Source organism: Mangifera indica, chromosome 10 (genome assembly GCF_011075055.1).
Source record: "Mangifera indica cultivar Alphonso chromosome 10, CATAS_Mindica_2.1, whole genome shotgun sequence".
NCBI classification, from domain to species: Eukaryota; Viridiplantae; Streptophyta; class Magnoliopsida; order Sapindales; family Anacardiaceae; genus Mangifera; species Mangifera indica.
This window is the reverse complement of record NC_058146.1, coordinates 4878414-4903609: the sequence shown is the minus strand read 5'-3', so window position 1 is coordinate 4903609 and position 25196 is coordinate 4878414. Positions and strand designations below refer to the sequence as shown.

The window sequence follows — 25196 nt, the reverse complement described above, 5'->3', positions numbered from 1 at the left end:
TTAATTAATATTTATAAACCTAATTTAGGTGGTAGATTTTTTCATATTAGATGTGCATATCATGTATTAAATTTATGTATACAAGACGGTTTACATTATCTTAATAATTTTATTAGTTCAATAAAAATAACAATTTCATTTTTATGGACACATCCCCAAACTATGAAAAAATGGGGTAAATTTTGTAAACAATATAATAAAATATCAAAAAGATTTCTTAAAGACGTGTCGACTCGTTGGAATTCAACATATGAATTACTCAACGAGTCTTTTGATTATAGAGATTTATTATGCTCATTTATTTCATAACATGTGCCGCAAGTTACATTATATCCACAACATTGGGGTATTTGTAAAAAAGTTTTAAATGTATTATGAAATTTTAATAATGCAACATATACTTTAAGTGGAGTTTATTATCCCACTTCTCATTTGTTTTTAAATGAAGCTGTTAATATTATTGGGCTTTACAAGAAACCAAACAAGATATTATTCTACAAAAAGCTATTTTTTTAATGAAAATAAAATGGTTAAGTTACTATAAAACAATTTCAGAACTTTTTCTTGTTGCATGTTTTTTTCATCCTAGATTTAAATAAGATGGTATCACAGATTATTTGACATTATATTATGAATGCTTGCAATTAGATGAAGTTAATATTCTATTAACTATAACTAATATTATGAATTTAATTAAAGAAATTTATGCTGAATATTCATTAATTTATGGTAGTTCTTATTTCTCTCTACCACCTATTGCCCCATCATCAACCCAAAAGATGAGTTATGGTGATCGTATTATGATGCAAATGGGCAAAAGACCAAGAGAAACATTAGGCTCCACCTCGGAGCTTGATATTTATTTAACTACTATTTTTGAGTTTGGTGACAACAATATAAGTAAAGACTTTCCAGTTTTAGAATGGTGGAGTTGACACGCATCAACCTTTCCAACATTAGCAGCTATTGCTAAACAAGTTCTAGCAGCACCAGTATCAACTGTCGCAGTAGAACAAGCTTTTAATTAAGGGGATAATATATTGGATGAGATGAGATCAAGTTTGGCTCTCAAATCTATTGAAGCCCAAGTATGCATGGACAATTGGACAAGAGCCAAATTACGCCAACAAGAAATAAAAATAGACTTCAATGAAGAATTGTTTGATTTAACTACGGATAATTCGATGACGGGAAATAATACTCAAGATAGTGGAGATGAATGATAAGGTAAGAGGGTACTGCCAGTTATTAGATATGCAAAAGTAAGAGAACTACGTAGACTTTGATTATTCTAAACCCCAAGAAGATACGTAGGAAGCTTAATTGAAAAATTAAGTACAAGCCTTTCTTTTAATTTTTAATTATTGTAATTAATAATTTAAAAATTAAATCAAAATTATGCATTAAAATTGACGGTTCAATATCAGTTTCAAAAAGAAACCGTCGGTTCAAACCGGGGCCATGAACCGGAATCAGAGGTTCCAAACTATGGACGAATCGTCCTATTACGGTTTCGGTTCAGGGTCTTTATGTTTTCGAACAGTGAATCGGTGGTTTCGAACAGAAACCGACGGTTCATGAACCGTGGCCTGGTCTACGCCAACCCTTTTTAACTTTTGAAGTGTCAACCCTCAACACATAAAACATTATAAAGGGTTAGCGTCAACGCTAACCCTTTTAATTCGGGCAACTTTTTTAACTTTTTTTTTTTTTCAGTTAAAAATTCTTAATCTGAAATCTATTTCTTTTTTCAGTTTTTTTCTTTCTTCTTTTGTTTTTGAAGCACTTATTCTATTTTCTACATGATTCTTTTATCACTTGAAAGATGAGAAAAAAAAGAGAAAAAATTGTAGAGAAAAAGAGAGACTCTCTGCATAAATGTAGGAGGGGTATTTTGAGAAAATAGATTACTGTTGTGGTATATTTGTTTAAGTTTTAGAATGAGTGGCATTTATGTATACACGGATTACAATAAGGGTAAAAATTTTAACTTCCCTTAGTAAGAACCCCTTAGAATATTTTTTTATAAAATGGCTTAGTAAACTAAAAACTCATGCATCATGAAGGAGAGGATCAGCTCCATTTCTCCTAGGCACAAGGAGGACGTTGTAAATTATAGAAATAATGCTTGCTTCATCTGGAATTTTTTTACCTTTTGAAAAGATGATGGAATCACTCACTCCCATATATGCAAGTTAATCTAAGCTAGAAGTAAATGAGAGAAAGTTTGATGCCAAGATTTAATCTGACTCATTCCCAGTAGGAAGAATTTTCAATATTCTAAGGCAATCTAATTAATTCCATAGCCAACAGGCCAAGTAATGTAATGAATGGGGAACCATTGATAGTACTATGATTCTAAATATCTTAATTAAACAAAGAAAAGTATAGTACCATGGTCATTGGCCACGGGATTCCAACTTCACTATATATTTAGCTTTTCCCATTTCATTCACCTAGTTCTACACACACCAAAATTATCCATGGCTGAGAAAAAATTTAAGCTGAAGCTTCTTGTTGACAGTGAAGCTAAAAAGGTGCTATTTGCTGAAGCTGAGAAAGAAATTGCAGATTTTCTCTTCTATTTACTTTCTTTGCCTGTTGCCACTGTTGTAAGGCTCTTGGAGAAGAAAAGCATGGTTGGCTGCTTAGGTAACCTTTACCAGAGCATTAAAGGTCTGAGTGAAACATATATGCAGCCAAACCAAGACAAGAATTCTCTACTAAATCCAAAGTCTCCAATTTCTTCTACTGAAATACCCCTCTTGTTGGCCGATCATGTATTTGAGAAACGGAATGTTTACCTGTGCCCATACTGCAGTTCAAATGTGGCTGATAATCCAAAGATTGTTTGTCCAAGTTGCAACAGGCAAATGACCAGGGAGGTTCCTTATTTAACTGCTAGTAGTAAGTCCGTTGGGACAAGTACGGCGGCCGTGGCTGAGGGGGGTTTCGTTAAAGGGGTGGTGACATACATGGTGACGGATAACTTGGAGTTGAAGCCGATGTCTACAACAAGTGTCATCAACTTGCTAAATAAGTCTAACATTAAGGATTTGCGTTCACTTGAAGAGAAGGTTGTTGATTTTGGTGTTCAAGAGGTTTGTCAAACACATAATTTTTCCATATTTGATTATCACTTTGAACAAATTTAAGCTCGGATTATTATAATTATACTCATATTTTTGGTGTTTTTGTTAGGGTTTGATGTTGCTGAAGGCATCTTTGGAATGTAAGAATGTATTGACAAGGGTTTTCTTTGGAAAAATTCAAATGATGGGTCAAAAATAAGCTTTCCTTGTTTTCTTAAGTGGAATCAAGTTTAAAAAAATGTATTTTACTAAAATTGATTCATTTATATGATATATATGATTTATAAGGATGCAAATTAAACTAAATAAGCAGCATCATCTCTCTCTCTCTCTCTATATATTTTTTGTGGGTGTAATTATCAGTATCTTACGATATTTATTATAAGATATATCAAATTGATACAAGAGGGTAAATATATTATACGATATGATACATATTTTATGATACAATAGATATTATCGAAATGGATCAATATACTTTTAAAAAAAAAAAAAAAGATTATGTAATAGGATGTTTATGATGTAATGCACAATGACAGATAAAAAAGTCTAAATTTTCTTTAGAAATTAGTCCCTAATTAGACTAAAATAATTAGTTGGATTTGAACCTCGAGTTGCATGTAGACATGCCAATTGGGTTGGGCCTAGGCCAGACCTAATGAAGGCCCAATCTGAAACATAAATTTAAAGTTCAGTCCGATAAAACCTGTTATAGGACTGTAGCGTGTTGAGCCTAGCCTATAGACTTTTCGAGCCAAGTCATAAGCTTTAATATTAAGTTCATGAGCTAACCCAAAGCGATCCATTACTATTTAAAAAATAAAAATACGAAAATTAGACGGCAAAAGGGCTTATGCCCTTCTACCACAAAGGTAAAAGCCTTTAGGTTTTTTTTTTTAATTTTTTAATTTATTTATTTTACTTTATACAAACCGATCCAACTCTTCATCAATTTCAATCTCTCAATATTTTCAATCTCATTTTCTCTCATCAACTCTTTTTTAAAAATTATCTAAATTTGTAAATAATAATTTTTTGTATTTATAATTTCATTTTCATTTCAATTTTATTATTACAAAATATTACAAATAGATCCAATGTCAAAAGAATTCAGAGATTTGAATATAAAAAATGAATAGAGAAATGATATAGTATATATATTTTATTTATATTTGTAATTTATACAGTATGTAAATCAATTTATTTATACTATATTATAAACTTATTTTTTTTATCTTGTAACCACAATATTTCTTTGTCATAAATGAGAGATTATGAATAAAATGTTCGAGATATTGTTATCTATTTTAATAATTAAAAAATAATTTGTATTTAAAAATTTTAATTAAAAATTTTAAAATAATTGTTTAAATGGACTGACCCATTTTTATATAGGGTCGGACTTTATAAAATATATGGGCCAGTTAAGTCCGAAGGCCCATTATTATATGGGCCTTGAACCCAACACACAAGCCCGATGGGTTGAGCCATATCTGGCCCGGTCCATTGCCATGCCTAGTTGCATGTATTTAAGTAATTGATTGGTTCAATTTTATTGCATATGTATAAGACTGCAAAAAACCATGTATCAGACATATCATCTGGCCTGAGCCATAACTTTCCAACCGTAACCGCAATATTTCCTTTGCATGATCCGAAGGCCTTCCTTCGATTAGGGGTAGACTTGGGCCTTGTGAGGGTAGGCCCATGCCCACCTTCAACTTAAAAGGAGTCGTTTGTATGTATCAGGCCAATTTTTAATTGTGGACATGTATGGCAAAAAAATTTGAAAGTTTGCAATCAGGCCCACCCTCAAATGGGCCTTAAATTGTAATTAAAGAGGTATATTGTAATCATCCAAACATTATATAATTTTTATTTTTATTTATAAATATATAAACTAAATTTAATTATTTCAAATACATCTAATCAAAATAAATTTAAACTAAACTGAAACAAAAGTATATTTGTGATTTTTTTAAAATTTAGAATACTTATTATAATCTATCATTTTCTTCTTTCATCTTCTATTTTTTTCTCTGGATTTGTTGTCAACCTCTCGTTCTCTGTCTCACTCTTTTGATACTTAGTAGGTTTTGTAGAACGAATTTCCTTGAACTTCTTTCATAAATATTATTGTTTCATTAGAATTTTTTAATTTTTAATTCTTAGTTATAAATTTGTCTCTATTTATTGACGAACATTTCCCATTTTTACTAGATTAAATGGTTTAGGGTTTAATATTAAATGAATAAAATTATACATACAAATAAAAACTTTTAATTGAGAGATGTGATTGTTTATTTTTTTCTCGCTTTAAAATCATTCACTTGAATGTTGTATATATAAGTTTATATAATTTATTTTTATACGTAATATTACTCATATTAAATTTAAAGGAAATATCTTCTTAAATTGGGTAAGGTAAAAAAAAGAAATTAAAATTTTATCTATTGTTATTTACAGTAACTCTTTGAATGTACTCTATTTTTATTCTTTTATTTTTTAACTAAAATTAATGTTTCATGTCTTATGATATCTTTGAATTATCTCTATAGTAAAGTTCTTGGTTATATGAAATAAAATTTGATATATTTTGAAATAAGGTGTATGGTGGTTTTCAACTCATTATAGGGCCACTGAACATGATGCTTGCTTCATCTGCGATAATTAATTTACTTTTTGAGAAGATGATGGAATCACTGACTCCTATATATGTAAGTTAATCTGAGGTAGAGGTAAATGAGAGAAACTTTGATGCCAAGATTTAATTTGACTGACTCCCAGAAGGAAGAATTTTCAATAATCTAAGCCAAGTAATGAATTGGGAACCATTGACAGTGCTATGATTCTTAATATCTTGATTAAACAAATTAAGAGAGGTATAGAACCGTCTCCATTGGCCACGGGATTCCAACTTTGGCGTGAAATAAATACAAATACAGATTCCTAATTGCAAACAGTTCTTCTTCTTCCTTGTATATAGCTTAACAATGTGTCCATGGTTCGTATAGCTAGAGAGCTTGCAAACGTTCAAAGAAACCATGCCAGCTGCCTCAGAACCTAAAATAAAAGTAAGTTTGAACCTTTTTGTTGACACAAATGCTGACAAAGTTGTTTTTGCTGAAGCTGGCAAAGATTTTGTCGATTTTCTCTTATACCTTCTTTCTTTGTCACTTGCCACTGTCACTAGGATCTTAAAAGAAGACATGGTGGGTTCACTGGCCAAACTCTATGAGACCATTGAAAGTCTTAGCGAATCCTACTTGCTACCAAACCAAAACAAGAAAGCACTGCTAAATCCTAGAGTCCCTATATCCGCCACTGAAATCCCTCTTTTGCTTTCTGATTATGAACTGCATAATCGAGAATCATACGGTTGTTCTAACTGCCATTTATTTGTGGCTGACGTTCCAAACTTGATGTGTCCTCGGTGCAATCAAAAAATGACGTCCGCCTTGTCCTATGTTCCTCCTTCACCTGCAAACACTGGATTTCCTGTTGACGGTGGATTTATAAAAGGTTTGATGACTTTCATTGTGAAGGATAATTTGGAATTTATGCCTATGTCTACTAAAGATGTAGTTCCTTTGCTTAAAAAGAAGGAAGGTATTTTAGAGCTGCGGCTTATGTTGGATGTGCAAGCGGTAAGTTACATTTGCTCCTTTTGTTATTGGCTTTATTACAAATACCATATTGATAATTTCTCTACCCAAATATTCTAATTAAGGCTGAGAAATACTGCTTTCTATTTGATCTACTTTTTCTAGGCTATGAAGCTGCTTCAGTTATCTTTGCAAAGCAAGACAGTCTTGACAAAGTTTTACAAGGACTACTCCTCCCAATATGTAACGTCTTGCCAACCACTGTGAATCCTTGGAGCCCAGTTCAGAATTCTTAAATCCTGAAATTGCATGAATTATATCTTATTGTTGCCTAGGTAGACATCTACCTAAGTTGTAATGTTGATAAATAAATTGTAATTATTCATAAACAATAAAACTATGTGTTGATGTGTAACTGCTCTCCTGAACATTTAATGTCTTGCAAACCAATTTGAATCCTTGGAGGCCAGTTAGGAATTCTTAAATCCTGAAATTGTGATCTACCTAAGTTGTAATGTTGATAAATAAAGTGTAACTATTCATAAACGTAACATGAATAGTATTATAGTGTTTAATAAATAGAAATATGGTACTACAAATACAAAGTCGATAAAGATTTAATTCGAGTCAAGTCGAGCTTAAGTTTGAGCTTAACTCAACTTGAATAAAGTCGAATTTGAGTTTGTCTCCGATTCAAATTGAATTGTTTAAGCTTGACTCGATTTGAAAAGAGTCAAATTTGAGTTCATCTCCAATTCAAATCGAATTGAGTTTTAAACTCAATTTGATACTGTAATCGAATAATAAATTCTAAAAAATGACATCATAAACGATGTCTAATGGTCAAAATGATATCGTTTTAGTAAATTTATATCAAATTTTTTCAAATTTCAAGCTTGACTAGTCGAATACCCTCAGAACTTGAAAATATTTAACACTTTTCAGGCTCCCAAATCGAGCTTCAGCTTGCCAAGCTCCCCTTAAAGTTATTCAAGCTTGACTCACTTGAGGGGAGTCAAGCTTAAGTTCGGCTCCAATTCAAATTGGGTTTTAAATTCGGTTTGATATTGTAGTAAAAAAAATGACAAATTACGTTATTTTGATGTTTATTAGTCAAAATACTATCATTTTTGTTCATTCGTAGTAAATTTTTCTAAACTTCTAAGTTTGATAAGTCAAATACCCTTAGAACTTGAAAATATTTAAATCTCAAGTTCAATCTAAAGTTCAAGTTTGTTTGAGCTAAGGTTGTTTGAGCTAAGTTTATTTTAGACTTGTTCAAATCGAGCTCATTTTTTAGTTCAAATAAACTCGATTCAAATTCAACCTTACATATATATCATCATCGAATAATTCTTATATTATGTATAAGTAGATGTTAGCTCATGAGCTTTGTCTTTAACTCTTGCAAACCACCTAATTTGCTTACTTATTCTTATATTATAGAATATATCCTATAGTTTATCAATGTCATTTATCAGGATCATACATATACTTGCTCACCATTACTTGTGACATATCAAATCTTGTACAAACCGTTGTATGCATAAGCTATCCACTATATTAGAGTACAAAAATTTTGACAAATACTCCCGTTCAATATCATTATTTGAAGGTTGCTATTCACTAAGTTTAAAATGAGAAGTAATTGACATACAAGTTTTTACTACTTATGATTATCAAACTGTTGTAAAATCTTCCTCACATACTACTTTTGAGGTGGACTAATTTTAACTCTCATTTTATCTTTACGAACCTCTGTCATGCGCACCAACTTTGAGTCGTGACAACTCTCCCTAACTAGAAAATAGTGTATACCCTCGTACATCGCTCAATTTGCAAACACCCATCTGCTTGCACCAATTTACTATACGATGAGTGTCCCCCATTCAGCTCAAAGGGACGCCTAACCCCTGCCAAATGGGACCACCTTTTCATGTCAATATCTCACACAACACCCCGGAAGACCCCCACTTTCCACGTGGCACACGCCCTCGCAAGGTTCGATGCTTCTTTAATGGCATTTGTTTTTCTTTTGTTCACAATTTTCTTGTAGAAAATTTCTTTTAATTCCGCAGCCTTGGTCATGGACGCTAAACTGCTGTAAGATCCTTCTCAAATATTGTACACTTTGTGGAAATAATGTTTATATAAATATTTGACTTGACACTTGAAAAAATTCAGTTATGTACTACATCTTGTACACTTTGCACTTTTTACATTTTTGGTACAAAATGAACTGGTAAACAATATTTTGATTTTACAAGTGACAACAATGAATGGCAATTGGATTACTAATTAAGCAATCCTTATTCTCCGATTTATAGTAACCTAAGTATTGTTTATTTCTTATAGTTTCTATTGATGTTTCAGCCTATTGTTCTGATAATTACGAGGCCTACCAAGTAAGTTTTTTTATACAAACAACAATTATCATTTCAAGCACAAGAGTGATGGAAATTAAAAATAAATTATAACTCAAGCAACATTTTAACATCCAAGTTGGCTTCATTCCTTACAAATGTTAGAGATATCCTAGTGACAACCCTTTAGGGGTTGTTTGGTTCCAGTTTTTTAGGATTACATTGGTAATCTATCTTTTACTCTCTTATTTGATTTGTCAGTAATAAAATATTACAGTAATCTTCTATTACCAATACTGAGGTGACAAATAATATAAGTGGTAATCTAATTACTACTTTCGCTTTAGATATTTAAAGATTACCAAGGTAATCTTAATTTTATTATAATTATATTATTATTTATTAATTTTTTGAGATAAAAATAAATTTATTTTTAATTAATATGACAAATAATATAAAAAATATTTTTTTATACAATGGTTCAGTAAACTAAAATCTCATGCTTTATGAAGGAGAGAGTCAGCTCCATTTCTCCTAAGCACAAGGAGGAAGTCGGAAATTATAGAAATAATGCTTGCTTTATCTGTAATTAATGTACTTTCTGAAAAGATGATGGAATCACTGGCTCCTATACATGCAAGTTAGTTTTTGAAACTTTGATTGCAAAATTTAATTTGACTCATTCCCAGTAGGAAAATTTTTTAATATTATAAGGCAAGCTAAGTAATTCCATGGCCAACAAGCCAAGTAATGGATGGGGAACCACTGATAGTACTATGATTCTTAATATCTTAATTAAACAAAGAAAAGTATAGTACCATGGCCATTGCCCACGGGATTCCAACTTTGGCGTGCAATAAATACAAATATATATTCCTAATTACAAACAGTTCTTCTTCCTCTTTATAAACGGCTTAACATTGTGTCCATGGTTCATGTAGCTAGACAGCTTGCACACGTTCAAAGAGACCATGCCAACTGCCTCGGAACCTAAAATAAAAGTAAGTTTGAAGCTTTTTGTTGACACAAATGCTGGCAATAAAGTTCTTTTTGCTGAAGCTGGCAAAGATTTTGTAGATTTTCTCTTATACCTTCTTTCTTTGCCACTTGCCACTGTCACTAGGATCTTAAAAGAAGACATGGTGGGTTCACTGGCCAAACTCTATGAGACCGTTGAAAGTCTTAGTGAATCCTACTTGCTACCAAACCAAAACAAGAAAGCACTGCTAAATCCTAGAGTCCCTATATCCGCCACTGAAATCCCTCTTTTGCTTTCTGATTATGAACTGCATAATCGAGAATCATACGGTTGTTCTAACTGCCATTTATTTGTGGCTGACGTTCCAAACTTGATGTGTCCTCGGTGCAATCAAAAAATGACGTCCGCCTTGTCCTATGTTCCTCCTTCACCTGCAAACACTGGATTTCCTGTTGACGGTGGATTTATAAAAGGTTTGATGACTTTCATTGTGAAGGATAATTTGGAATTTATGCCTATGTCTACTAAAGATGTAGTTCCTTTGCTTAAAACGAAGGAAGGTATTTTAGAGCTGGGGCTTACGTTGGATGAGCACGGGGTAAGTTACATTTGCTTCCCTTGTTATTGGCTTTATTATAAATACCATATTGATAATTTCTCTGCCCAGATATTCTAAAGCCGAGAAATACTGCTTTCTATTTGATCTCCTTTTTCCAGGCTATGAAGCTGCTACAGTTATCTTTGCAAAGCAAGACAGTTTTGACGAAGCTTTTGACGGAGTACTCTATGCAATTAACGTCTTGCCAACCACTGTAAATCCTTGGATCAGATTTCTCAAATCCTGAAATTGCATGAATTATATTATATTGTTGTCTAGGCAGCAATCTACCTAAGTTGTAATGTTAATAAATAAATTGTAAATATTTATGAATAATAAAACTATATATATACACTTTTAAATATATAATTGAATGTACAAATAATATGTAACTATGCTACTAAACATTTAATGTATTGTAAACCAAAGTGAATCCTTGTAGCCCAGTTAATAATTCTTAAATCCAGCGATTGTGATCTACTCAAATTGTAATGTTGATCAATAAAGTGTAACTATTCATAAACACAATAAGAATAGTTCTATAATTTTTAATAAATAGAAGTACAATACTAAAGTACAAAGTCTTTAAAAATTTGATTCAAATTAAATTATATTCAAATTAAATTTAAGTTTAATTTAATTTGAAAGAGTCAATTTCAAATTCAAACGCATCAAACTTCTTTTAAAATTATTAAAGTTTGGCTCACAAAAAAAGAATTGCTTACAACAACTACTGTACATTGATTTAAAAGCTGCAATAAATGTTTAATTTTACTTCTGCCTTTTTACAACAACAACATATCAAATTTATGCCAAAGAAATTCTACTTCTGCTTTTTTCATTATAAACTGATGACCCAATAGTTCTACATCTATCCCAATCATAATGTGGCACTTGATTTGTCCACGGTGCGGCAGAAAACACTTGAGACTCAAACTCAATAAAAATCAGCTGAGCCGAGAGGCAGGTTTAACAACCTAGGTGCTTGCACTTAAGCGGGGGTGTTGGAGACTCAAATAAAGAAGAGTCCCACATCTAATAAACTTAACTAAAATGAGTGGTATATAAGTGTTGTAAATTGGACCTTAACATAACTCAATTGGTTTTATGTAACATGAGTTTCAATCTTCACACTTATAAGCCCAATTTATATTTCCGACATAGTATCAGAGCACGAGCCAAACGGCGGGTTTAACAGCCTAAGTGTTCCTGGATACAAGTGACAACGCACCCAGCCAAAAATCGACTGAGCCGAGAGGCAGGTTTAACAACCTAGGTGCTTGCACTTAAGCGGGGGTGTTGGAGACTCAAATAAAGAAGAGTCCCACATCTAATAAACTTAACTAAAATGAGTGGTATATAAGTGTTGTAAATTGGACCTTAACATAAGCCAATTGGTTTTATGTAACATGAGTTTCAATCTTCACACTTATAAGCCCAATTTATATTTCCGACATGGTATCAGAGCACGAGGCAAACGGCGGGTTTAACAGCCTAAGTGTTCCTGGATACAAGTGACAACGCACCCAACCAAAAATCGGCTGAGCCGAGAGGCAGGTTTAACAACCTAGGTGCTTGCACTTAAGCAGGGGTGTTGGAGACTCAAATAAAGAAGAGTCTCACATCTAATAAACTTAACTAAAATGAGTGGTATATAAGTGTTGTAAATTGGACCTTAACATAAGCCAATTGGTTTTATGTAACATGAGTTTCAATCTTCACACTTATAAGTTCAATTTATATTTCCGATAAATAGCGGGATGGTTGTAGATTTTGGCGTGAAGGTGGTATTCTGTTGGAACTTTGAAAAAGACATCTTGTGTTGAAAGAGGGTTTTGTTTAATAAGTTTAATCTGATTTAATGTCATGGCCATCTTATGTCTTTCATGTGTTTCGTCAGAAAACTATGGATTAGTATTCCGTGATATGCAGCTGAAGCCTGAGATAGAATTCTATTTTGAATTTGATTTGCCAAATTGTGAAGTAATGCAGAGAAATCATAAATAGACGTGAGAAGAGTACTGGAAGGGGAGAAACTTTAATGTCAAAACGGCATAAGTGTATTTGACTGCTTCGTTTTCTGGCCAATGGCGATTAGGTTTCCCGAGATTCATTTGTTCTTTCAACTGCCGACCTTTCTATTGCCCGTATCTTAAATTTGTATGCAATTCCTGTTATCACCATTAAAATTTTGCGTTTTTAAGTGGGGAACAATTAATAACAATTATTGCCAGATTTGCTTGAAAATGCACATAACGAAAAGACAGTAATAATTGCTCACCATTGCTCTTTATGTGCAGTGAATCCTGATCAACTTTACTTCACTATATATTTAGCTTTTCCCATTTTATTCACCTTGTTCTACACACATCAAAATTATCCATGGCTGAGAAAAAATTTAAGCTGAAGCCTCTTGTTGACAGTGAAGCTAAAAAGGTGCTATTTGCTGAAGCTGAGAAAGAAATTGCAGATTTTCTCTTTTATTTACTTTCTTTGCCTGTTGCCACTGTTGTAAGGCTCTTGGAGAAGAAAAGCATGGTTGGCTGCTTAGGTAACCTTTACCAGAGCATTAAAGGTCTGAGTGAAACATATATGCAGCCAAACCAAGACAAAAATTCTCTACTAAATCCAAAGTCTCCAATTTCTTCTACTGAAATACCCCTCTTGTTGCCCGATCATGTATTTGAGAAACGGAATGTTTACCTGTGCCCATACTGCAGTTCAAATGTGGCTGATAATCCAAAGATTGTTTGTCCAAGTTGCAAGAGGCAAATGACCAGGGAGGCTCCTTATTTAACTGCTACTAGTAAGTCCGTTGGGACAAGTACGGCGGCCGTGGCTGAGGGGGGTTTCGTTAAAGGGGTGGTGACATACATGGTGACGGATAACTTGGAGTTGAAGCCGATGTCTACAACAAGTGTCATCAACTTGCTGAATAAGTCTAACGTTAAGGATTTGTGTTCACTTGAAGAGAAGGTTATTAATTTTGGTGTTCAAAAGGTTTGTCAAATACATAATTTTTTCGTATTTGATTATCACTTTGAATAAAGTTTAAGCTCATATTATTATAATTATACTCATATATTTGGTGTTTTTATTAGGGTTTGATGTTGCTAAAGACATCTTTGAAATGCAAGAATATGTTGACAAGAGTTTTCTTTGGAAAAATTCAAGTAATGGGTAAAAAATAAGCTTTACTTTGTCTTACAAAAAGAATCAAGTTTAAAAAACTGTACTCTACTAAAATTGATTAATTTATATGATATATATAAATTATAAGGATGCAAATTATAACTTGATAAATAACGTCATCTCTCTTTCTCTCTCTCTCTCTCTCTTTTTTGTTGGTATAGTTATCTTATAATATACAATATGTATCTACGATATTTATTATAAGTTATATCAAATTAATATGATACTATAAATATATTATATGATATGATATAATACATATTATCGAAATAAATCGATATATATTTCAAAAAAAATGATATAATAAAATATTTACGATATAATACACAATAACAGATAAAGAAGTCTAACTTTTCTTCAGAAATTAGTCCGTAATTAGAGTAAAATAATTATTTGGATTTGAACCTCGAGTTGCATGCATTTAAGTAATTGATTGGTTCAATTTTATTGTATTTGTATAAGATGAGAAAAAATCATGCATCAGACCGGTCATCTGGCCTGAGCCATAACTTTCCAATGGTAACTGCCCTATTTGCTTTGCATAATACGAAAGCCTTCCTTCGAGTAGGGGCAACTTGGTCCTTGTGAGGGTAGGCCCATGCCCATACCCACCTTCAAGTTGAAAGAAGTCGTTTATATGTATCAGGCCAATCTTTAATTGTGGACATGAATGGCAAAAAATTTTGAAAATTTGCAATCAGGCCCACCCTCAAATGGACCTTAAATTATAATTAAAAAGGTTTATTGCTATCATCCAAACATCATATAAATTTTTACTTTTATTTATAAACATATAAACTAAATTTAATTATTTTAAATACAACTAATCATAATAAATTTAAACTTAAATAAGAGTACCTATTTTTAATACATAATTTATATATACAGATAATATATTATTATGTGATTGAGTATTATTTTCAGTTTAATTTAAAATTATTTAATCATATGATATATTATTTGTATACACAAATAAGATATAAAAAATCGGTACACATAGCTTTATTGCTTAAATAAATATGATGGAAGACTAAAAGTAGATTTGTGACATTTTTTTTAATTTAGAATACTTATTATAATTTGTCATTTTCTTCTTCCACCTTCTATTTATTCTCTTAGGATTTTGTCATTAGCTTTTTGTTCTTTGTCCCACTCTCTCAACACTCCTTTCTTTTCTCACGCCCTCTCTTGATACTTAGTAGGTTTTGCTGAACAAATTTCTTTGAACTTCTTTCATATGTGTTATTGTTCCATTAGAACTTTTTATTTTGGATTCTTCATTATAAATTTGTTTCTATTTATTGATGAACATGTTCCATTTTCACTTCAAATCTAAGATTTCTAAATGTTTGAATATGGGGTTGATTAAGGAGAAGTTGTGCAATTTTTTTTTCTAAGTAAAAATGTATTAAGTAGAGAAAACAATTTGCATGTCTAAATAGATACACAACTATAATCTAAGTTCGATATGTCAAAAAACAAATAATAAGAAATAAAAAACAAGATAAAAGTTAATAAATATTAGAAAATTAACTCATTAAGCAATTGCCACTTATATCGCACTTGTAGTCTCTATTATGACAATTGCATAAGTTTTTTTAAACACTCTAATTTTCACCATATATTATCATATTTATACAAAATATTATAAATACTATTTAATCATTAAAATTAATGATGATTTTTTCTTATGGATGATAAATTAACTTTTTCAAAATTAACTTTACAATTGCATCAAACTTTAGATGGGAATAAGTCATTTGGCTTAAATAAATTATATAAATTTCTATGTCTCTCACCTTGTCTTTGCAAGTCTCCATGCTGAGGTCTTTCATTTCAAACTCATGGATATTAGTAAAAGGAAAATTGAAATTTTTACCCTTATTGTAATCCGTGTATACATAAATATCTCTCATTCTAAAGCTTAAACAAATATACCACAATAATAATTACTTCTCCAAAATACCCTCTTTCTACTTTTATGCAGAGATTCTTTTTTTTTTTCTCTATAATTTTTTCTCTCTTATTTTTCATCTTTCAAGTGATAAAAGAATCATGCAGAAAATAGAATAAACGCTTCAAAAATAAAAGAAGGAAGGAAAAAATTGAAAAAGGAAATGAATTTCAGATTAAGAATTCTTCAAAGTAAGGATATAAAAAAAACAACCCACAAAAATTCAGCCACATCCATTTTATATCCTAGAAGAAATGATGATCAAAGAAGATCATTTAGTAGGATTTAACCGAAAAAAAGGTTGACATTTAATTAAAAAAAAAGTTAAAAAGCACACGCCAACCTAGACCTAGCCATGGGCCGGTTTGGCCCATGAACCGGACCAAAATCGACCCGGATGAAACCAAAACTGGAATCGAAATCGAAACCAGATTTTGGCTGTTCGGTTCCGGTTTACCTAAATTAGAACCGTGAAATCGTCGGTTCACACTGATTTATGAACCGATATATAAACTGGTGGTTTACTGTGCTGAACCAAAAATTTTTGAATTTTTTTTGAATTTTAGAATTTTTTTAAAATTTATTTAAATAGCCAACCGTTCCCTGCGCAGGAAACCGTTGGCTTGCAACAGAAGAAGAAATTGCAGGGGACCCAGCCCCTTGCAAATTTTTCATAGAAATTGCAGGGGACCAACGGTCCCCTACAATTTTCAGAGAAATTGCAGGGGATCGTTGGTCCCCTACAATTTTTTAAATTGCAATTTAACCCCCTATTTTTTAATTTTTTTCAAATTTTTTTTTTATATATATATCAATTCAAATTTCATTCTCTCAAATTTCAATCTCTCTACTACTCTCACTCTCAATCCTTCAAACTCTCATTCTCATTCTTTCAACTCTTAATACTCTCTCAATCTTTCAATTCAATCAAATTCTTTTAAATTTAATTAAATTTTTTCTTAATTGTTTATTAATTTTAATTTCTATTTTTATTATACAATTCATAATTAATTATATAATTTATTTCTATAATTAATTTTATTTATTATTTTTGTGTTATCTTTCCTAATTAATTATATAATTTATTTATATAATTAATTTTATTTATTTTTTTATTATCTTTTATAATTAATCAAATAATTTATTTACATAATTAATTTTATTTATTATTAAAAAATGACAAGTAGTGGAAATTCTTCCGGTAATAGGAGATTTGGTCAATATTTACATATATCAAATGTGAATGAAAATCAACTTATAGATGATTTTTCAACACAAGAAAGTGAAAGTCAATATGAAGAGATGAAGCAACAACAATAACATCAACAACAGATGAAGATGGAACAACACGAACAATACTCTAAAAAAACTCCTACATTCAATATTTTCAAGATTCATTTCAAAAAAATACAAAAGGAAGATGGTAATTTCGATGTTGTTTGCAATTATTGTAGGCAAATTTGTAAATTCAAATAATGAGGTAGATACAGGACATTCAAAAGACACTTGGAGTCAAAGCATCCGAAAAAAAGGGGTAACGCTGAGGCCAAATACAAATAACCGGGTATGGTTCTACACACAAATCTTTATTTATGTATAGTGATAATAAAAGTAAAGAAGAATCTACAAAAATGATAGCAATAGGTCATTTAACATTTAGTTTTGGTGAAAATTTACGTTTTAATAATTATTGTAAAACTGCATTAAATCCTGCACATAAAACTATTAGAAGAAATACATTAAAAAGAACATTATTTAGTTTATATAAAAAACAAAAAAAAGAATTAATTCAATTTTTTACAAATTTTAGTGGGCGTGTATCTCTATGTAGTGATATTTGGAGTGATCATTGACAAGTTCACTCTTATATGGGTATAACTTGTCATTGGATAGATGACAATTTTCTATTACAAAAAAAAAATTTATCATTTAGGGTGTTTGATGAACGACATACGACCGATAATATTTATAGAATAATTAAAGGAATATTAGAAGAATATAAATTACGTTATAAAATTTTTTCAATTTCATTTGATAATGCACGTTCAAATACTGTCTCAATAAATGATTTAATTAATATTTATAAACTTAATTTAGGTGGTAGATTTTTTCATATTATATGTGCATGTCATGTATTAAATTTATGTGTACAAGATGGTTTACATTGTCTTAATAATTTTATTAGTCTAATAAAAATAACAATTTCATTTTTATGGACACATCCCCAAACTATGAAATAATGGGGTAAATTTTGTAAACAACATAATAAAATATCAAAAAGATTTCCTAAAGACGTGCTGACTCGTTGGAATTCAATATATAAATTACTCAACGAGTCTTTTGATTATAGGGATTTATTATGCTCATTTATTTCACAACATGTGCCACAAATTACATTATATCCACAATATTGGGGTATTTGTAAAAAAGTTTTAAATGTATTAAGAAATTTTAATAATGCAACATATACTTTAAGTGGGGTTTATTATCCCACTTCTCATTTGTTTTTAAATGAAACTGTTAATATTATTGGGCTTTACAAGAAGCCGAACAAGATATTATTCTACAAGAAGCTATTTTTTTAATGAAAACAAAATGGTTAAGTTACTATAAAACAATTCCAGAACTTTTTCTTATTGCATGTTTTTTTTATCCTAGATTTAAATTAGATGGTGTCACAGATTATTTGACATTATATTATGAATGTTTGTAATTAGATAAAGTTAATATTTCATTAACTATAGCTAATATTATGAATTTAATTAAGGAAATTTATACTGAATATTCATTAATTTATGGTAGTTCTTCTACCTCTCTACCACCTATTGCCCCATCATTAACCCAAACTATGAGTTATGGTGATCGTATTATGATGCAAAGGGGCAAAAGACCAAGAGAAACATTAGGCTCCACCTCGGAGCTTGATATTTATTTAACTACTATTTTTGAGTTTGGTGACAACAATATAAATAAAGACTTTCCAGTTTTAGAATGGTGGAGTCGACACGTATCAACTTTTCCAACATTAGCAGCTATTGTTAAACAAGTTCTAGCAGTACCAGTATCAACTGTCGCAGTAGAACAAACTTTTAGTTAAGGGGGTAATATATTGGATGAGAGGCGATCAAGTTTGGCTTCCGAATCTATTGAAACCCAAGTATGCATGGGCGATTGGACAAGAGCCGAATTACGCCAACAAGAAATAAAAGTAGACTTCAATGAAGAATCGTTTGATTTAACTACGGGTAGTTCGATGACGGGAAATAATACTCAAGATAGTGGAGATGAATGGTAAGATAAGAGGGTATTGCCAGTTATTAGATATGCAAAGGTAAGAGAACTACATAAACTTTGATTATTCTAAACCTCAAGAAGATACGTAGAAAGCTTAATTGAAAAATTAAGTCCAAGTTTTTCTTTTAATTTTCAATTATTGTAATTAATAATTTAAAAATTAAATCAAGATTATGCATTAAAATTGACGGTTCAATATCGATTTCAAACAGAAACCGTCGATTCGAACCGGAGCCATGAACCGGAACCAGAGGTTTCGAACCGTGGACGAACTGTCCTATTACGGTTTCTATTCAAGGTCCTTATGTTTTCGAACCGTGAACCGGTAGTTTCGAACCGAAACTGACGGTTCATGAACCGTGGCCAGGTCTACGCCAACCCTTTTTAACTTTTGAAGTGCCAACCCTCAACACATAAAACATTATAAAGGGTTGGCGTCAACGCTAACCCTTTTAATTCGGCCAACCTTTTAACTTTTTTTTTTCAGTTAAGAATTCTTAATCTGAAATCTATTTCCTTTTTCAGTTTTTTTCTTTCTTCTTTTGTTTTTGAAGCACTTATTCTATTTTCTATATGATTCTTTTATCACTTAAAAGATGTGGAAAAAGAGAAAAAAAATTACAGAGAAAAAGAGAGACTCTCTGTATAAATGTAGGAGGGGTATTTTGAGAAAGTAGATTACTGTTGTGGTATATTTGTTTAAGTTTTAGAATGAGTGACATTTATGTATACACGAATTACAATAAGGGTAAAAATTTCAATTTCCCTTAGTAAAAACCCCTTAGAATATTTTTTTTATAAAATGGCTTAGTAAACTAAAAACTCATGCATCATGAAGGAGAGGGTCAGCTCCATTTCTCCTAGGCACAAGGAGGACGTTGTAAATTATAGAAATAATGCTTGCTTCATCTGGAATTTTTTTACCTTTTGAAAAGATGATGGAATCACTCAATCCCATATATGCAAGTTAATCTAAGCTAGAAGTAAATGAGAGAAACTTCGATGCCAAGATTTAATCTGACTCATTCCCAGTAGGAAGAATTTTCAATATTCTAAGGCAGTCTAATTAATTTCATAGCCAACAGGCCAAGTAATGTAATGAATGGGGAACCATTGATAGTACTATGATTCTAAATATCTTAATTAAACAAAGAAAAGTATAGTACCATGGTCATTGGCCACGGGATTCCAACTTCACTATATATTTAGCTTTTCCCATTTTATTCACCTAGTTCTACACACACCAAAATTATCCATGGCTGAGAAAAAATTTAAGCTGAAGCTTCTTGTTGACAGTGAAGCTAAAAAGGTGCTATTTGCTGAAGCTGAGAAAGAAATTGCAGATTTTCTCTTTTATTTACTTTCTTTGCCTGTTGCCACTGTTGTAAGGCTCTTGGAGAAGAAAAGCATGGTTGGCTGCTTAGGTAACCTTTACCAGAGCATTAAAGGTCTGAGTGAAACATACATGCATCCAAACCAAGACAAGAATTCTCTACTAAATCCAAAGTCTCCAATTTCTTCTACTGAAATACCCCTCTTGTTGCCCGATCATGTATTTGAGAAACGGAATGTTTACCTGTGCCCATACTGCAGTTCAAATGTGGCTGATAATCCGAAGATTGTTTGTCCAAGTTGCAACAGGCAAATGACCAGAGAGGTTCCTTATTTAACTGCTAGTAGTAAGTCCGTTGGGACAAGTACGGCGGCCGTGGCTGAGGGGGGCTTCGTTAAAGGGGTGGTGACATACATGGTGACGGATAACTTGGAGTTGAAGCCGATGTCTACAACAAGTGTCATCAACTTGCTAAATAAGTCTAACGTTAAGGATTTGCGTTCACTTGAAGAGAAGGTTGTTGATTTTGGTGTTCAAGAGGTTTGTCAAACATATAATTTTTCCGTATTTGATTATCACTTTAAACAAATTTAAGCTCGGATTATTATAATTATACTCATATATTTGGTGTTTTTGTTAGGGTTTGATGTTGCTGAAGGCATCTTTGGAATGTAAGAATGTATTGACAAGAGTTTTCTTTGAAAAAATTCAAATGATGGGTCAAAATAAGCTTTCCTTGTTTTCTTAAGTGGAATCAAGTTTAAAAAAATGTATTTTACTAAAATTGATTCATTTATATGATATTTATGATTTATAAGAATGCAAATTAAACTAGATAAGCAGCATCATCTCTCTCTCTATATATATTTTTTGTGGGTGTAATTATCAGTATCTTACGATATTTATTATCAGATATATCAAATTGATACAAGAGGGTAAATATATTATACGATATGATACATATTTTATGATACAATATATATTATCAAAATGGATCAATATACTTTAAAAAAAAAAGATGATGTAGTAAGATGTTTATGATGTAATGCACAATGACAGATAAAAAAGTCTCAATTTTCTTTAGAAATTAGTCTCTAATTAGACTAAAATAATTAGTTGGATTTGAACCTCGAGTTGCATATAGACAATTAGACCAAAATAATGAGTTGGATTTGAACCTCGAGTTGCATGTAGACATGCCAATTGGGTTGGGCCTAGGCCAGACCTAATGAAGGCCCAATCTGAAACATAAATTTAAAGTTCAGTCCGATAAAACCTGTTCTAGTATTGTAGTGTGTTGAGCCTAGCCTATAGACTTTTCGAGTCAAGTCATAAGCTTTAATATTAAGTTCATGGGCTGACCCAGAGCGATCCATTACTATTTAAAAAATAAAAATACGAAAATTAGACGGCAAAAGGGCTTATGCCCTTCTACCACAAAGGTAAAAGCCTTTAGGTTTTTTTTTTTAATTTTTTAATTTATTTATTTTTCTTTATACAAACCGATCCAACTCTTCATCAATTTCAATCTCTCAATATTTTCAATCTCATTTTCTCTCATCAACTCTTTTTTGAAAATTATCTAAATTTGTAAATAATAATTTTTTGTATCTATAATTTCATTTTCATTTCAATTTTATCATTACAAAATATTACAAATAGATCCAATGTCAAAAGAATTCAGAGATTTGAATGTCAAAAATGAGTAGAGAAATGGTGTAGTTAGGGCTGGATTCGAGCCGAGCCAGCTCGAGCTCGAGCTCGGCTCGGCTCAGTTCGAGCCCGAAACGAGCCGGGCTCAGCTCGGCTCGATCGAGCTCGAGCCGAGCCCGAGCTGGCTCGGTATATTTTTTTTAAAATTTTTTTATACAAAACGGCGTCGTTTTGATTTATATATATATACAAAACAGTGTCGTTTTGATATAAAAAACGAGCCGAGCCGAGCCGTTACCGAGCCGAACTCGAGCCGAGCCGAATTCGGCTCGAGTCGAGCTCGAGCCAGCCCTCAAAAAGCCGAGCCGAGCCCGAGCTGGCTGCGAGCCGAGCTCGGCTCGGCTCGAATCCAGCCCTAGGTGTAGTATATATATTTTATTTATATTTGTAATTTATACAGTATGTAAATCAATTTATTTGTACTATATTATAAACTTATTTTTTTTATCATGTAACCACAATATTTCTTTGTCATAAATGAGAGATTATGAATAAAATGTTCGAGATATTGTTATTTATTTTAATAATTAAAAAATAATTTGTATTTAAAAATTTTAATTAAAAATTTTAAAATAATTGTTTAAATGGAGTGACCCATTTTTATATAGGGTCGGACTTTATAAAATATATGGGCCAATTAAGTCCGAAGGCCCATTATTGTATGGGCCTTGAACCCAACACATAAGCCCGATGGGTTGAGCCATATCTGGCCCGGTCCATTGCCATGCCTAGTTGCATGTATTTAAGTAATTGATTGGTTCAATTTTATTGCATATGTATAAGACAGGAAAAAACCATGTATCAGACATATCATCTGGCCTGAGCCATAACTTTCCAACCGTAACCGCAATATTTCCTTTGCATGATCCGAAGGCCTTTCTTAGATTAGGGGTGGACTTGGGCCTTGTGAGGGTAGGCCCATGCCCACCTTCAACTTAAAAGGAGTCGTTTGTATGTATCAGGCCAATTTTTAATTGTGGACATGTATGGAAAAAAAATTTGAAAGTTTGCAATCAGGCCCACCCTCAAGTGGGCCTTAAATTGTAATTAAATATTATTGTTCCATTAGAATTTTTTAATTTTTAATTCTTAGTTATAAATTTGTCTTGACAAACATTTCCCATTTTTACTAGATTAAATGGTTTAGGGTTGAATATTAAATAAATAAAATTATACATACAAATAAAAACTTTTAATTGAGAGATGGGATTGTTTATTTTTTTTCTCGTTTTAAAATCATTCATCTGAATGTTGTATATATAAGTTTATATAATTTATTTTTATACGTAATATTACTCATATTAAATTTAAAGGAAATATCTTCTTAAATTGGGTAAGGTAAAAAAAAGAAGTTAAAATTTTATCTATTGTTATTTACAGTAACTCTTTGAATGTACCATATTTTTATTCTTTCATTTTTTAACTAAAATTAATGTTTCATGTCTTATGATATCTTTGAATTATCTCTATAGTAAGTTCTTGGTTATATGGAATAAAATTTGATATATTTTAAAATAAGGTGTATGGTGGTTTTCAACTCATTATAGGGCCACTGAACATGATGCTTGCTTCATCTGCGATAATTAATTTACTTTTTGAGAAGATGATGGAATCACTGACTCCTATATATGTAAGTTAATCTGAGGTAGAGGTAAATGAGAGAAACTTTGATGCCAAGATTTAATTTGACTGACTCCCAGAAGGAAGAATTTTCAATATTCTAAGCCAAGTAATGAATTGGGAACCATTGACAGTGCAATGATTCTTAATATCTTGATTAAACAAATTAAGAGAGGTATAGAACCGTCTCCATTGGCCACGGGATTCCAACTTTGGCGTGAAATAAATACAAATACAGATTCCTAATTGCAAACAGTTCTTCTTCTTCCTTGTATATAGCTTAACAATGTGTCCATGGTTCGTATAGCTAGAGAGCTTGCAAACGTTCAAAGAAACCATGCCAGCTGCCTCAGAACCTAAAATAAAAGTAAGTTTGAACCTTTTTGTTGACACAAATGCTGACAAAGTTGTTTTTGCTGAAGCTGGCAAAGATTTTGTAGATTTTCTCTTATACCTTCTTTCTTTGCCACTTGCCACTGTCACTAGGATCTTAAAAGAAGACATGGTGGGTTCACTGGCCAAACTCTATGAGACCATTGAAAGTCCTAGCGAATCCTACTTGCTACCAAACCAAAACAAGAAAGCACTGCTAAATCCTAGAGTCCCTATATCCGCCACTGAAATCCCTCTTTTGCTTTCTGATTATGAACTGCATAATCGAGAATCATACGGTTGTTCTAACTGCCATTTATTTGTGGCTGACGTTCCAAACTTGATGTGTCCTCGGTGCAATCAAAAAATGACGCCCGCCTTGTCCTATGTTCCTCCTTCACCTGCAAACACTGGATTTCCTGTTGACGGTGGATTTATAAAAGGTTTGATGACTTTCATTGTGAAGGATAATTTGGAATTTATGCCTATGTCTACTAAAGATGTAGTTCCTTTGCTTAAAAAGAAGGAAGGTATTTTAGAGCTGCGGCTTATGTTGGATGTGCAAGCGGTAAGTTACATTTGCTCCCTTTGTTATTGGCTTTATTACAAATACCATATTGATAATTTCTCTACCCAAATATTCTAATTAAGGCTGAGAAATACTGCTTTCTATTTGATCTACTTTTTCTAGGCTATGAAGCTGCTTCAGTTATCTTTGCAAAGCAAGACAGTCTTGACGAGGTTTTACAGGGACTACTCTTCCCAATATGTAACGTCTTGCCAACCACTCTGAATCCTTGGAGCCCAGTTCAGAATTCTTAAATCCTGAAATTGCATGAATTATATTTATTGTTGCCCAGGTAGACCTCTACCTAAGTTGTAATGTTGATAAATAAATTGTAATTATTCATAAATAGTAAAACTATGTGTTGATGTGTAACTGCTCTCCTGAACATTTAATGTCTTGCAAACCAATTTGAATCCTTGGAGCCCAGTTAGGAATTCTTAAATCCTGAAATTGTGATCTATCAAGTTATAATGTTGGTAAATAAAGTGTAACTATTCATCAACACAACATGAA

The 25196-nt window shown here is 31.7% G+C and overlaps 6 protein-coding genes across 9 annotated transcripts; all 6 read left to right on the top strand.

Moving 5' to 3' along the window:
* Positions 1–2474: 2474 nt before the first annotated feature.
* Positions 2475–3310, top strand: LOC123228445. The gene is made up of 2 exons (XM_044653881.1): positions 2475–3101; positions 3202–3310. The coding sequence occupies exons 1-2, from the start codon at positions 2484–2486 to the stop codon at positions 3289–3291; spliced, it is 708 nt and encodes a 235-aa protein (XP_044509816.1). The 5' UTR covers positions 2475–2483; the 3' UTR covers positions 3292–3310.
* A 2773-nt stretch (positions 3311–6083) lies between these two features.
* Positions 6084–7243, top strand: LOC123228299. 2 transcript variants are annotated; one of them, XM_044653649.1, is made up of 3 exons: positions 6090–6166; positions 6286–6739; positions 6863–7243. In XM_044653649.1, exons 2-3 carry the CDS (start codon positions 6302–6304, stop codon positions 6962–6964), a joined length of 540 nt encoding a protein of 179 aa, XP_044509584.1. In that variant the 5' UTR covers positions 6090–6166; positions 6286–6301; the 3' UTR covers positions 6965–7243. The 2 variants fall into 2 exon arrangements, with proteins under 2 accessions (XP_044509582.1, XP_044509584.1); XM_044653647.1 differs by having other exon boundaries at positions 6084–6739.
* Positions 7244–9997: 2754 nt separating this feature from the next.
* Positions 9998–11078, top strand: LOC123228348. 2 transcript variants are annotated; one of them, XM_044653710.1, is made up of 3 exons: positions 9998–10061; positions 10184–10637; positions 10757–11075. In XM_044653710.1, the coding sequence occupies exons 2-3, from the start codon at positions 10200–10202 to the stop codon at positions 10853–10855; spliced, it is 537 nt and encodes a 178-aa protein (XP_044509645.1). In that variant the 5' UTR covers positions 9998–10061; positions 10184–10199; the 3' UTR covers positions 10856–11075. The 2 variants fall into 2 exon arrangements, with proteins under 2 accessions (XP_044509645.1, XP_044509644.1); XM_044653709.1 differs by having other exon boundaries at positions 10012–10637; positions 10757–11078.
* Positions 11079–13019: 1941 nt separating this feature from the next.
* On the top strand, positions 13020–14417 carry LOC123227836. Its single transcript, XM_044652956.1, has 2 exons — positions 13020–13637; positions 14292–14417. Exons 1-2 carry the CDS (start codon positions 13020–13022, stop codon positions 14415–14417), a joined length of 744 nt encoding a protein of 247 aa, XP_044508891.1.
* A 5902-nt stretch (positions 14418–20319) lies between these two features.
* LOC123227835 lies at positions 20320–21158 on the top strand. The gene is made up of 2 exons (XM_044652955.1): positions 20320–20950; positions 21051–21158. Exons 1-2 carry the CDS (start codon positions 20333–20335, stop codon positions 21156–21158), a joined length of 726 nt encoding a protein of 241 aa, XP_044508890.1. The 5' UTR covers positions 20320–20332.
* Positions 21159–24016: 2858 nt separating this feature from the next.
* Positions 24017–25055, top strand: LOC123228296. 2 transcript variants are annotated; one of them, XM_044653645.1, is made up of 3 exons: positions 24017–24110; positions 24230–24683; positions 24807–25055. In XM_044653645.1, exons 2-3 carry the CDS (start codon positions 24246–24248, stop codon positions 24906–24908), a joined length of 540 nt encoding a protein of 179 aa, XP_044509580.1. In that variant the 5' UTR covers positions 24017–24110; positions 24230–24245; the 3' UTR covers positions 24909–25055. The 2 variants fall into 2 exon arrangements, with proteins under 2 accessions (XP_044509580.1, XP_044509579.1); XM_044653644.1 differs by having other exon boundaries at positions 24028–24683.
* The last annotated feature ends 141 nt before the right edge of the window (positions 25056–25196 follow it).